Source organism: Zingiber officinale, chromosome 5B (genome assembly GCF_018446385.1).
Source record: "Zingiber officinale cultivar Zhangliang chromosome 5B, Zo_v1.1, whole genome shotgun sequence".
NCBI lineage: Eukaryota > Viridiplantae > Streptophyta > Magnoliopsida > Zingiberales > Zingiberaceae > Zingiber > Zingiber officinale.
Window position 1 is genome coordinate 10,601,067 of NC_055995.1, and position 15,103 is coordinate 10,616,169.

At 34.6% G+C, this 15,103-nt stretch overlaps 1 protein-coding gene across 3 annotated transcripts; it reads left to right on the forward strand.

Moving 5' to 3' along the window:
• Nucleotides 1-302: 302 nt before the first annotated feature.
• On the forward strand, nucleotides 303-14,747 carry LOC121984103. Of its 3 annotated transcripts, none has more exons than XM_042536885.1 (9): nucleotides 303-596; nucleotides 1,514-1,610; nucleotides 4,606-5,777; nucleotides 7,778-8,630; nucleotides 10,561-11,019; nucleotides 11,092-11,420; nucleotides 11,744-11,839; nucleotides 11,948-12,073; nucleotides 12,753-14,747. In XM_042536885.1, exons 1-9 carry the CDS (start codon nucleotides 471-473, stop codon nucleotides 14,526-14,528), a joined length of 5,034 nt encoding a protein of 1,677 aa, XP_042392819.1. In that variant the 5' UTR covers nucleotides 303-470; the 3' UTR covers nucleotides 14,529-14,747. The 3 variants fall into 3 exon arrangements, with proteins under 3 accessions (XP_042392819.1, XP_042392821.1, XP_042392820.1); XM_042536886.1 differs by lacking the exon at nucleotides 303-596 and adding an exon at nucleotides 3,616-3,733; XM_042536887.1 differs by lacking the exon at nucleotides 1,514-1,610 and having other exon boundaries at nucleotides 462-596.
• The last annotated feature ends 356 nt before the right edge of the window (nucleotides 14,748-15,103 follow it).

The window sequence follows — 15,103 nt, forward strand, 5'->3', positions numbered from 1 at the left end:
TTTTTTTACAGATGATCTCATCTCTAAGACATGTTGTTGTAATAAATTAATTTACAATTATCTATTCACAGAATAAATAGGTATTCATATCATTATTCTACTTGTTAGTTAAAAAAATAAGTTTTATGAAACTTATTTATCTAAATGATCTTACACGTATCAAACCATATAAATAATATTTTATCAAATTAAATACAAAATTTACTCATCATAAACTTCTAATTATTTTCGCAAGTGGGCCTTAGTGGGCCCACAACTAGGACACATTAGGGCATAACATGTCATAGAAATGGATCGACCAAGTCCGAGACGGGTCCGACCTGATAACATACGATGGTGAAGGATGAGTGATCTGGTCATGAACATTGCCGCCGGAGTTCTGCATCACTTGGTCGCGGAGCGTCCATAAGCCGCTCCGCTCCACTCCACTCCGACCGTGCCCGACGAGGCGGGGCAAGAGAGAGGCAACCATGGTGGACGCAAGCGACCTACCCTGGGCGAATTCCGCCGCACCTGCGCGTGCGTTCTCACCTGCTAGCCCTAGCTCCAAATCGCCGAACGCAGGGGAGGGCGAAATTCCGGCTGGAGAAAACGCTGTAGGTTTTCGTGTTTATTCTCCTCATCTCCCTGATTCCGATCAGCTCTCCCGCTCCCTGTTTCTGGGTTTGTGCATGATATTGCCTGTGTCAATTTGACACAGTTGACGCTGGACGTTTTACTTACCTAATCCTGATTTAGCATTCAAATTCTATTTATCTGTTTCTTTTTCGTCTGCTGATGATATAGTGTTTTGTCATATCAAGTGTAGTTTGAAATTGAAATGTTTGCGGTGCAAAAACTAAAAGGGTCATTAAAACAGTGTCTGAAATAGAAGTTTTATGAAGGATAATGAAACTATCCTGCTACTTTGACCTGGATGTCAAATAGTTAAGAATCAGTATCTGAGATAGCAGCTTATGAAGGATTAATTTAGCTTTTTGTTTCATTAGTGGGAGGGAAGAAAGTTAGTGGCTGTCATATTGAAGAAGATATTTAATTAGCCAGTTAGTGAGAAGACCCTTAACAGAGATGGATAGTGGAGTTGATAGGCAGCGATAAGAGACATTAATGTTTCACATATTGTTCAAGAACCATTGTAACTCGCAAAAATATTTTCAGGAAATAGACATAATAATTGTTTAGCAGTTAAAAAACATTTATCGATACCTTTCTTATGCTCACTTTGTTCAAAATTTCAATTGGATGTAAATAATGTCTGCCATGACTCAAAGTTTTGACTTTTACTTATTTCTCTTCTTCATTGACTTCCCATCTGGGACTATGTATTTGATTAATTCTGCTCTTTCCATATCTCATCATTCGTATCTGCTTTTAGGTGATTGTTCTAAAACAAAATTTCTTAAATCAAGGGATTTATTTGTATCTTCTTTTAGGTGATTGTTTATTAACAAACTTCCCAAAATATATATAGATATATATTTTTCATAATTTTTAATATTCTTTCTTTATCTAGGAATTGCTTACCACAACTTCTTCATTGAATAACAAAGAGATGTCAGAGCCAATTCTTGTCTCATCTAGAAACAAACTTGTTAGATATTCTCAGACAGGTAAGTTGAAGTCACAACTTTATGTTTTTTCATAGTTGTAAATTATTAACATAATAATTGATGACATGCCATGGATTTAAATCTTGTGCCTTAACAAGTGAGAAAGGGTAAGCATATCATTACAGCTCGCTGAGACTGATATATGGGTAGACCTAGTTGATAGACATTTTGATCCAGGTGATATTGAGCTATATATGAGATTTACAAATTTAACAGAAATTTTAGAGAAAGCTATATTATAATCACAAAATCGTGCTTGTGTGAAAAAATTAATAATTTATCGTATATTATAATGAGAAAGGTAAAAAAAGTAAGACATAATTTTCATGCATAGCAACATTAAAGCAGAACAGAAATAGAAAGGAACTCTATAATCATATAAGAAACTAAGACAGATGATAAAATAGAAAAATATCATGGAGAATTTAGTAGGAATCAAAATGTATTAGGTAGGGGATTTGTGTGATAATCTCTTTACTTCAATAAACCCTCAAACTGAAAAGTGTTGCAAATATACTGAAGACAATAACAGAAGACATCAACAGATGTTATATATTTTCTTATTATAGGCCATACTTATAATAGTAGTTTTGTGCCTCTTTTATTGAGTGATAGCCTGATAGGTACTGTTCTGCTAGAATGCTGAAATCGAAACCTATCGAGAAAGGTGAAAATTACATGTTTCATTGCTAATCATGTTGCCCCCTATCTATTGCTTGCATTGGGCGATTTCAACCGTGATTGTGGCCCATACGATTGAGACAAAGTTATACCTTATGGAGCCCTTTTAAATCATTTATGCCCAACTAAAACCTGATTAGATCCAATTCCTAATACTTATTCTATTAGAAATGTAATTAAGGTAAATTAAAGGCTTATGTATGATAACTATCTAATATGTAAGTATATAATATAAAATATACATTGAATACTCAATAAGTCCAGCAAGCCCTTGTTAAATTCATAGTTGAAGTTCATTATACTCTAATCTTCCTACTACAATGGTTTTAGACTCTATGATGATTAATCAAACCATAGCTTTGAGACTACTCGTACCATATCCTATACCTATGCATGGTCTAGTTCTAGTTATGCTAGACCAAATTCCAGGTGTTGACAGACTTATATTTATAGACATGTGAACCAACCAACTTAAATACTAAAGATCATGAGAGAATATTTAATGTGGGGAATGAAGAGTTAGCGTCGACCTCACTCGGATACTGCAAGAGTTGATGCTCTCATCTATTGCAAGATACTCCTTTTTCTACAAGTAGAAATATTCTTACTAGTAATATAGAACTTCAAATGTTTGTCAGAAGTTTTTCAAGTTGTTTCTTGGAAAGTTTAATTCAATTGACCGCAAATTGTTATCACACTTGTTTTAAATGTAAGCAAGCCTAACTAGAGGCTAGCTCAAAAGCATGGTCACATGATCTTAACCTTGCTTCAAACAACTCGTTTGGCCCTAGGATGACTTGCACAGTCTTTGGGATAGTAGAATGTCTGCAGTAGCTTAATGTTAGATAGACAATCCATCTAGCACTATGGAGGATCTACAAGTTCTTATGTTGATGTCGCTTTGTGCATATTCTATCTCAGTTTTTGTAAATTCAACCATGTTGACTGAATTAAAACTTAAATTTGAACCATTTGTTTGTTTTATTAGATTTAAAGTTAATGAGGCAATTTTCATATTGAGAATGGGTTGCTAAAGTTGGAAAATAATCCATATGAAAGAGATTGTTTACATTTTTGTTCTACCGTTGACTGAACAATTAATTGATAAATGCTTTTATTTAGTCAGATCATTGCGCATGTAAGGTTGGCAGATATCATAAATTGCCAGAACATTGTAGCGATTTGGTTGTAAAAGAAAGGAATATGCTTGATGCTATAATTCTGTTTGAGCAAAGTGTATTTTGCTTGAAAGTTGAGATTGTGGTTGATTATCAATCAAGGGATGTATACTTGTATATTAATATAAAAACACATGTCAGCACAGATACATGTCAGGGACAAGGCACACACCTTTGTGCAAATGACATAGCTATATTGAAATTTCCTCATTCTTTAATCATCTCTGATACGGGCGTGGATAAGGGATCTTGTCCATGGACCAGGTACCTCTAACATTCACAATAACCAAACTTCTATGTTGCTTGAGTTATGGCTGTCAGCTCATTAATGGATACATGAAAATTCATTGATCTTGTAACAACGCATTTGAGGAAATTTGAATCGTTGACTTTTTCGTTCATTTTCTTTCTATAAAGGAAACAGAAACTGCAATACATGGGTGTGGTTGTACTTGCATCATTTTTCTGCCCCTTCATATTACAAATAAATCTGACCATATGACACACCCAAAAACCTACTACAAAGTAACATGTTTTCACAATGTGCCAACCCCACACTGCAATACATCTAAATAAATACAAGTAACTGCATCAACCAAGGCTGCCGTAGGATAATATAAGAAAACAATTACATCTTATTTCCATGCCAGTTGTTGGCTTCACTTGAACTTTCTTCTGCATCCATATCAGTCTCATTGTTAGTTTTTAGTAAGTCTCCATGATGGTCATTGTGCTTATTTTAAAGGCGTGTTTTCATGATATTACACAAAACATATAGTGAAACGACCAAAGGACATATTTTTAAAATATAAGTTGAATAGGTAATTCTTCTTATAATAACACCATTACATCCGTGTGGGCAGTGTTACTTCAAAACTGGACAAAACTGAAAATTATGCTTAGCTCTCCTATGCATATCTGGAGTCTTTTGGAGTCATTTCAGACTGATATGTATTGGCTTAATTTTTAATCATTGCTTTGGCAATACATTTTTTTTTGGCATTGATAAAAAGAGATTTGACCAGTGGGATAAGGCTTGGTTGTTGTTGTTGTTGTGTTGATAAAAGGAGATTTACAGTTTACATTGTATGGATCTTTAACTTCTGTTTCTCTTACTTTTTTTGGCTGGTTTCTAGGTAATTCTTCCACTAAGCCCAATAGAAAGTTTCATACTTACAACAAAAAGTATTATAGTAAAGCATTGAGGACAAAGCAGTTACCTTTCAAATCAAGCAATAACCGTACTCTTTCTTGGCACAAGGATGATAACCTTGTGATAAGATTTTCAGATGATGACAGTGGAACCGACTCCCGAGATTCTAAATCTGTGGCAGCCATGGAAAAGAATGATCATGCAGCTAGATTAATCAAGTTTAAGATGCCAATGTCCTCTTCTCAGAGACAAGAAATACCGCATCAATCTACACAGCATGGACCAAGATTCATGTCAAAAAAAGGAGTAGCAGGGCCTATGTTTTCAAGGGTTGGAAAAATCAATGGTTCCAACTTTGGCAATCAAATGACTTCTTCATCTGAGAAGGTGGAGCACATTCAAAAGCAAATTGCTGCCTTAAAGACTTCTATAAGACAAGTACATGGCCACCATCAGGATACAAGCTCAGCTGATACTGTAGCAGAAAGTTTGCACCATAAAATTTCAAGGGAAAATGAATTTAAGGTTCAAACGAAGACATTATTTCAAAAAAAAGACATTGTCACTGGTTTCACAAATAAGCACTTTGAGCAGCTGAATGAAAAGTTAGACAACCAAGCAATGAACAGTGATGGAGCTAAAACTGCTAATGCTGAAAGGCTTTCCCTTGGTGTTCGACCAACAAAACGCTTGAGGGTAGATAAACCTTTAGAACCTGTTCATGCCTCTGATGATCCACTACAATTGCAAAAACATTCTGACACACATCTAGGAGGATCTGATCAGCTATTACTTAAGGGTCAAAGTGGTCTCTTTGCAGTGAGAAGTGGGCGTAGCTACGATGAAACAAACAAAACTTTGTCCTTAAATAATGAAGGAATTGATGGGAAGCATGGTCAAATGTATGAAAATGCAACTATATCATCTAAAGTTCCACATATAGGACTGAAAGATAATAAAATCATTATGCCTTTATCTTGTGCTCCATTATCTTCATATTCGGACCCTGATATGAATTCCAAGCCAGAAACCAAGAATGATATAACTGTTGATGCCTCATGCAACTATGCAAAGTATGCAAAAGGGCCTGCATTGTTGGCTTCTGAATTGTTAGATCAAAGCTCATATTTGGCTCAACCGGCACCTGGTCTTGAGGTTAGATTTTTCTTCTAATTGCTATAATTGCATATTTATGTTCATATTGCCCTTGCTCCTTTTGATTATTGTTTATTGTTTTATTTTGAGAAACCAGAAAAGATACCAACTAATTCATCTATTGGTAATGTGAATTGAGAATCTTCAATACATAGGAGTCCTACAAATCTGTTTATTGGAGATAATATTCGATAAGCATTTTGAAACAGAACTATGGAACCTACACATTATGCACATGGCCTCTAACATGGTTGTTAAGATTGGATGATATTGATATGGATTGTTCAAGTTGGATTAGTATCAACAAAAGGTCAATCTGCTCTTTTTCCAGAAATAGGTAATCTCAAATTGATCAATTGAGAAGTTTCAAAAAGCAGAGATTCAGATAAATAATGTAGAAATGAGTTAGGGTCACTTAAAGATATATTAAATTAATAGAAATTAGGTCAGCACGAAGAAAGAATGGAATCAATTAAAATTTTATCAAATTAGATTGATATGGAAAATCAATCGATCAAACCATTTTTTTCATTGATTGTGATTTGACTCGTGGCAAACACACATAGGAGGGAGAGATAGTCTCTATTGCTCACTTGAATCCAACTTAAATTACTCAACCTCGTTGACCGCTCTACTATTGTTGCTTGCAATGTGCCACTAGCTAGATCAAGCACCTGATCCATTTCACTTGCTTAATATTGATTGACTCAATCCGGAGAGAATATTGTATCTCTCTCGATCAGTAGTAGCCTCAAAAGCCCTTTCCTACATATTAATAATCTACTATTACTTGATACCTTTATATTAGTAAATATGATCTTATTATTTATTTTAATATATAACAATAATTTGATATTATTAAACTGATAATAACAAGATATAATTTTATTGAAATTTTGATTATATATTGTGCCAATAATCTAATTTTGTCAATTTTACTATTTATTATTTATAATATATTATTAATAATAACATGTTTGTTGAAACACAATGTACATTCTTATTATGGTTAAGCAGCATTTGTTTTCTTATTCATGAAATTATTTTATTTTTCTATTCTTTTTTTTTTATTTCCTTAAGGATTTCAATTGCAAGATCCTATTGGTTTTATATGACCAATAAATTTTTAGATCATCCAATGCTGATATTAATTCTGATTTTGAAAATTGTGGTGACTGATTTAGTTTTCGATTAAAGGACAACATTTGATTTTTGTTTGTATGTGGGAAACTGCAATGTGTGAAAATCGTTATATCTTTTGTTATATATTGACGGATTTGCCAACCATATCTTCTGGAGGTCATTTGATTGATTATATTTGAAACAAACTAATTCAGTGATGTCTTTAATCAGCTTGAGGGAGGTGTTTGGAACCTACCTGTAAATATATATACAGGTAAATCTAAATATCTTCTTTATTCTAAAATACTTATAGGTAGGAGTGACCTGGGTTTGTTTATTTGATTTTCCCTGTTATTTAATATTCTCCTTAGAGTATGATGCCAAATTACCTAGCATTTAACTTTGTCAGAGAAAGGTTTCACATGCAAAAGCAGCCAGTCAATTAGTGTTTGGAGTTAACCTTTCTATGTCACCTATTCATCTTAGATCTATTATGCTCTTAAAGTTTCTCTCATTAATTCTCTTGCTTAATTATTAGGGTTCATCACCTCTTCATCTTCTATGTCTCCCCTCTCTTCTAACTTCTCATTTCCTTTTATCCAAAGAGTCTTTGGAACCACGCTTGCACTAGGAGGAAATCGGGGACTACTGGTTATTGTTTTTGGTGAAAAACATTTTGCAGTGTACTGCTTAAAGTTAGGATTTGACACCAAAGGTTAAGTGGAAGAATCATTACTCAATTTCTTCCTTTATGATAGTCAGAGATTCTTATCCTTAACTTTCACTTTATATCATTGTACATATCATATATAGCTAGGACTTGTATGAATAATTTGCTTGATTTTTCTGAATTTTATTTTGTTACTCTCATGGATCAGGTGAGAATCCCTGAATGGGGTATCTTTAGTTTAGAATCTTTATTGGAGTTGGAGGAGTTGCAAGATAAGGAGTTGGAAAAGGCACAGGAGTTCAGACAGAGGTGTGAGCTGGAAGAAAGACTTGCACTTAAGTCTTATAGGAAAGCACAAAAAGATTTGATCAATGCTAATGAGAGATGTGCCGTTCTATATAGGAATAGAGAAACCATCTCCACTAAGCTTCAGAATTTGATGCTGGAGTCTTCCAACTTTGTCTGGCAGTCAAGCAAGCAGGATCATGGTGGATGCGTACATTCTAGATTAGGCTACCATGTACCAGCTGAGGGTCAAACATCAGAACTTTTGTATGAAAGATCCAATCGTGGTTTGCTAGATGATACTTCTCTTGATGTATCTTTAAGAATGACACATAGGCATGGCTCTTGTTCTAACCAGTACTCAGAAAGTGATGATAGCACGTCGGACCATAGAGACAAAAGCACTACCAATGGTCTTAGCAGTCCTGCATCATCTCCAAATATGTCTACAGATGATGACAGAGAAAATTTAGTTCTTGATAAGAGAGAGGTAGTATCAAATTTGGCTTGCTCACCAAATGTTGACAGTCATGCAGATGTAACTTCTGATTTGGATGTCAGGAAAGAGGGGAATTCACAGGATTATGATCTTGAAGCTGCCCTAAGGTCTAAGTTGGTTGCTAAGTTTGGTATGAGGACATTTTGTAAGAGTGATGGCATGAGCAGTGTTCCATGCGAAGTTGATCAAGCAGTTGTCAAAAATGAAAAGAGATCCAATACTTCTGCCAATCAGCAAATCCAGCAGCAGATGATCATTCAAAACTCTAATTCTGAAGGTATTTTATTTCTATTTTCTTAAGCATTTGTATGGCATTTAGTCTTAAAGATCTCTTTTTCATATTCTCTTAAAAATTTTAACAGTTAAGGAAATCATTTGCTTGACCCACTCAAATTGTGTAAGAGTTATGGTTTACATACTTTATTCTACTTTTGAATAGTTAATGTTCATTTTCAATAGGATGCCCTTTTCTTCTGAAGTGGATGATACACAATGATTTATCAATTTTAATACTTTATAAATTGTCCTAATTTTATTAATAACTTCGTAATTTATTTTTTTTCTAGCTTATGGTTCTTTCAAAAGACAAATAAAAACATTAATTCAACACTTAGATTTACAGTTTTTCATCTTCCATTCTAAGGCGGAACATTTTTGAAGACAATGAACCCATGAGGATAACTCTGAATACTATGAGAGAAAATACCATATGTAGTTTCAACTTTTTCTCCAATAATCAGTTGATGTTCTTTTACTTCTAGATAGACATACAAAGAACTATGAGACCATATTCAAAATTTTGCTGAAGATAAGCAGTTTACCAATCATGTTGTGCTGAGATCTTTAGCTATATGCCAAAACTATCTGGCTAAGGTCTTTATGTTTCAACTACTGAAAAAATTCTGGAAGGAATCAGATTGTGTCATATCATAGATGGATTTCTATGTTTGGGTTCTGTATATAGTTGCCGAAGTACATAGAGCATTAGTTATGTGCAAGGGATAAAGTCCATGTTGCATCCCAAATAGTTGGGACCAACTGGGTATTCATCTTAGAAAAACCAAGTGAAAATATTTCTTGGGTAATGTTTCGCTTCAAATTTCATCAAGATTTTCTCTAGGAAAGGTGTTGAAGTATGCAAGAGTATGCTTAAGATGAATGCTAGAGCCAATGAATTTTGTCGACTGAAAACTAAGTTTTGCAATTTTTTATTTTGATGTTTTATATGGGTTTGTTACTGTTTGATTTGTATGGTTAATACGATATGTTAATAAATAACATAAAATACAGAAAAGTAATACATGTGAAATTTTAAGATTTTTTTTGCTTGTAGGATCTTATGATCCTACTATATTCTAGTCTTGTGTTCTATTTCATTTTGGTTGACTTTTATCTGCTTCTGAGTAGGATCCCTAACTGCCTTGGTTTTAACATTCTTTTCAAATTTTAACTATTGTTCTCTATGCCCCTGTATCTCCAGTTTTGCCACTTCTAATGCCTCCCTGTGAGTGATGATGCAAGCAAATAATTTGGTAAAAATCACAGTGTCTGTTTACTCTGCTTAGTAAAATTATTTTGAATACAGGTAATGTTGACCTTTCAGTTATGGTGGTTGTAATTTTCTTGCAAATTTTATAACTTGCACTTGGATTTTTCTTTCGTCTTCATTAGCCATTTGGTTCGATGTGAAAATTGTGCAATGTTAATTGCTGTTCTAGTTTCAACTTCTTTGTGTCATTTAACTAATTCCTTGACCTGATACAATGGGTGTAATATAATTTGAGAATTTTCCCCTTGAAATACTAAGCATGTCATAACTGGGTCATTGATTATTTTTCTTAAAGGAAATAACACTTGATAAGGTTATACACTTCAAATGATTTGAGTCATAGAATATGTCTTAAAGAAAATATTGCTTTATAAGTTTATATTCTTCTAAAGATTTGAGTCGTAGAATTTGATCTTAAAGGAAATAATGCTTGATAAGGTTATATTTATATGAGAACTTTCAAACTAGTTTTATTATTATTATTATTATTATTCAAGAAATTATACAGATGCCTCAGCTTTTTTGCATCCCATTTTGTGGCATGAACTGCCACTAACTACCCAACTAGTTGGTGCCAGTGTTTCAATCATGGCTGTAGCTCCGTGTTTACTTTTGAACTCTCAAGTTACTTCATGCTGTTATGCTGCAATGTGTGCAGGTCTTTTCAGGGCGGAAGGAATAATGAATTTGAGCTCTGTTAAGCATTGTGGTCAATCTCAGCGAAATGAATTTTCCTATGAAGTTGAAGGAGGCAGTAGCTTTCTAAAAGGATCTTATTGGTTAGTTTGCCAGCCTATTTTATCGCCATCTTCCTCAATTTTGCACAATGTGTTGCCACTTTTGAAGTTTAATGTCTCTGCTTATCCTAATGGGAGAACTGAAGAAAAAGATGCTAGGCCAAAGTCTCAAAAAGTTATTTGTAAGCCAGATAAAACTGATGATAGCACAAAAGTGAGTGGTGTGAGCAGCTCGTGTGATAATTCGATTGATTTTTTCTTGCCATTTTGTATGTTTGAGCTTCGAGGAAAATGCAATAATGATGAATGCCCATGGCAACATGTTAAACAAAATAGCAAAAGAAGTTTAAAACGAGGGCTTCTGGTTACTCACAATTCAGGTTCGTTGTTTGAAGTGTGTAATTACTTGGTAAACAGAAATTTCATCTCATTAAAAAAATCTTGTAATGCAGATTCTTATTTTAGTGCTTTGACTGCTGAGATGTCTCAAGAAGGATTGGAGCCTAGTCATGGTCTCGGCAAAAGCTTTCTTCCAATCCCTTCTTATTATATTGGTGCAAGTCTTGTAAAACCTGAGCCACACTTCTATCATTCAATATTGGCTCGCAGCACATGGAAATATTGGCAACTTGGATTTTCTGCCTCCTTCCCTATACCTTTATCATTCCAGAGAATTCATTCTCAAGATGTTCCACTCTTACAAATTGGTGATGGTGTCATGTCGGAATATGATAGTTGGAGTAGGCATTCCTGGTATCTTCAGAGCCATGATGCTAAGATGGTAGGTCAAAAATGTTTGACACTGAAAAGTTTGATTTATAAATTAGTTGACGCTTATGATTAATTCCTGAACAGGTCTTGCTAGTTATATTGATGTTTGCTTTGTCCAAATGTTTGAGTTTTTATTTTCTAGAGTGTGCATTAGGTTCTGCTCCTTAGGACGAGTTTCCTTCAGGACGTTATGGTAATTGCAATTTGTTTATCCTTCAAATTTATTGACTTATTATTGTTATATTATTCTTGTTTTGCATTTTATAGTATAGTTATAACTGTATTTGGTTAGCAAGCATTGATTTACTCTAATTTCTTGTCTAATTTATTTAGAAAAAAATCATACAAGGGTTACCAGATTCTGATCAATCGTTGGAGTTGGCACTTAATCTTTTCTGTGGAAAATTTTACAAATCTGAGATAAAGAAGGTTATGCGACTTCCTTTGCTTTGGAATTGATCATCGTCTAGGTATTATATATTTAGATATACAGAGAAATGCTGTTAATAAACATGTTTGTATAAAATGTCCTTGCAGGCTTTTACTGTTTTGTCACGAGCAATCGAGTCTCATCCCACTTCTGCAGTCCTTTGGGTTATTTATTTGCATATTTTCTACATGAAGGAGGAGGGCATTGGGAAGGATGATATGTTTCTCCATGCTGTATGTATTGAGAACATTTTTTATTATGTTGAAAGCTAAAAGCTAGTTCTTTTAAATTATTATTTTGTTTGGCCTTATCTGATATTCTCTAGATGTTTAACTACTGGAAATGAGCTTACTCTTTTATTGATTCTCTGCCTCAATTCTCAAGGGTAGAGAAATTTGTTAATCTGATTTAAGCAATGAGCCTAATTTGTATCATTCTGTTTCTATCCAAGATGGGGCTTCTTTTCTTTTTTCGTCATGATATTATTTCTCCATCTGTCACCTCGAGCAATTAGCCTTGTTAGGTGGAGGGTTAGTGCTAATGGATCAATTTTGTAAATATATGCTCAATAACGATATAAAAAAAATTAAAAAGTTTAAATTGAGAAGGCATAACTAATTTGCCTCCTGTTGCCGTACCAACAGTATAGCCACTGCTGATTCAGTACCAAATGAATACTGTCTTGTCTCAGTTGCACGGTAATAGATATTCTAGGTTCATTCCGTTGAATAGTACCTTTCGTTTGGTTAAAATAGTGGCTTTTCTGCATTATTTTTATATGTGAGCATATATGTCTTCATCATTTGCTAGCAGTATGCCTAACGAAATCTGCTCTGAAATGGAACCTTGCATATTCTTCTGCATCATGCTTGTTACACTGGTTACCAGCTTGCTGCATGACTTATTTTTCAGGTACAACACAATCCATCTTCATATGAGCTTTGGCTAATGTATATTAACAGCAGAGTGAAACTTGATGATCGACTAAATGCTTACAAAAATGCATTGAAAACATTGTGCCAGGCAAAAGTGGTATGTGACAAGGGAAAAAGAAATAGAAGTGCACATGTTTTGGATATTTTCCTGCAGATGCTTGATTGTTTGTGTATGTGTGGCAATGTGGACAAAGCACTTTGGAGGATTTACCAACTTGTTCCTTCATCAGATTCTGAGCTTTCTAGTGATTCAATGCTCCCTGATCTTCTCTTTTCTTTGACAGTTCCTGATCAATGCATATTCTGGATTTGCTGTATATATGTGGTGATGTATAAGAAAGTCCCACAAGAAGTTGTACATAATTTTGAGTTAGAAAAGGATTTTCTATTCCGCCTTGAATGGCCTTTCATCCAGCTATCAATTGAAGAAACAAATATGGTAGGGGACCTGATGAAACTTGCTATAGAAAAGGTGGGTGTTGATGTTGATAAAGCTCCTCAGGGAAGAGATAGAGCTGCTCAGAGATCTCTGCACGTCTTAGCAGTTTGTCATGTCAGACTTGCTGCTACACTTAATGGTTTTCAACATTCTGAGGAACTATTGGTGAACTATTTCGAGATATACCCAACTTGTCTTGAACTCCTTTTGTTAACAGTTCGGTCACATGAAAATTGCAAATTTGATGTATTTTGGCAAAGTTTTCAGGAAATACTTCATAGCTGGCCTACAGAAGTCCCTGGTATTCAATGTCTTTGGAATCAATGTATAGAGCACGTGTTGTTGCAAGGAAATGATTGCGCAGAAAAGCTGATTGAACACTGGTTTCAGCAATTTGGGGAGCTCAACTATCCTGGATTTAGAATTTTAGGCAATAAAAATGCTGGTCTTTGCAGGCCATCCAAACAGCAGTTTATTGTTGAATCTGCTGTTGATCATACTGAGGTGGATGAAAATATGTTTGCATTACTAAATCTATCTCTTCACAGGCTATCAAAGAATGATGTTGAAGGAGCTTTTAGTGCTGTGGACGATGCCCTAAAGTTGTGTTCTGCAAAATACTTTGGCCACTGTATAAGAGAGCACACAGCAATTTCTCTGCTAAAACAATCGGAGTTCCAGAAGAATACTCGTCTCACCATGTTGCCTCTTCTAAGCAACTATGTAGTTGATACACGTTTTTTACCTAGACCAGAACTGTTATCTAGACAATATTATAAATCCATTAAGAAGCCAAGAGTAAGACAGTTGATTGATGAGATCATGGGTTCAGTTCCTGCTAATTTTTCTTTGCTTAATTCAGTTCTTGAAGTATGTTATGGGCCAACATTTCTGCCTGAAACAATGGAACCCAGGGAGCTTGTTGATTTTGTTGAAACACTAATGGAACTTGCTCCGGCAAACTACCAGTTAGCATTGTCAGTATACAGGTTCACTGCTAGAAGCTTCTGTGATGCTGGTGTTGCTTATAATGGAATTATATTCTGGGCTAGCTCTATCTTAGTGAATTCAATTTTTCAGTCTGTCCCTGCAGCTCCAGAAAATATATGGATCGAAGCAGCTGATCTCTTAGGAAATTCAGACGCAAGGGGAGTTGCTGATAGGTTCTATCAGCAGGCTCTTTCAGTCTATCCTTTCTCCCTTCTGCTGTGGAAATCCTACCTCCATTTCGCCAAACTAACAGAGAAGACAGATGTACTTATAGAGGCTGCAAGAGAAAGGGGTCTTGAAATGAGTATTGTTCCAGATTTCTAGTTTGCCCTTTGCACCAACCTTTCAACACTTTTGGCATCCGAGCTCAATTATGATGATGTGGATGTGGTTCTGATCTGTCCTCACTTGGACTCCCTTCCTATCACAAAATGAGCTGGATGAATAGCACAGGCCTAAACTATTCTGAAGACTCTTTGTGAACAGCATGTAGCTAGTTAGTGTAGAAGTTGCATATGCAAGTTTTGGTATCTTAAATTAAGAGCTTGATAATATTTAAACCAATTAAGTTTAAGTTGTAGCTCATAAAAAAAATCAAGTCAAATTTAAATAATTATTTTAAAAACTTAGTTTATTTTAGGAGAATTTTGGCGCAATGGTAAAATTATTATCATGTGATCAAAAAGTCACGGGTTCGAATTTTGAAAATAGTTTTTTGTAAAAAGTAGGGTAAGATTGTGTATAATGAATTATTTTCTATGTTTTCATATAACGGGAGTTTCGTGTATTGAGTTATTTTTTTATAAAGTTTATTTTAGGCTCAATGGTTACTTTATCAAATAAATTTGAATACTAGAAAACGACTCGGCCGAATTTGTTTACCGTCCTAAATCTTGCAA

Coding starts and splice junctions, on each gene's coding strand:
- LOC121984103 (XM_042536885.1), top strand. CDS start 471: ATGGTGGACGCAAGCGACCTACCCTGGGCGAATTCCGCCGCACCTGCG. Junction 5,778..7,777: donor AACCGGCACCTGGTCTTGAG/GTTAGATTTTTC, acceptor CTCATGGATCAG/GTGAGAATCCCTGAATGGGG. Junction 11,840..11,947: donor ACAAATCTGAGATAAAGAAG/GTTATGCGACTT, acceptor ATGTCCTTGCAG/GCTTTTACTGTTTTGTCACG.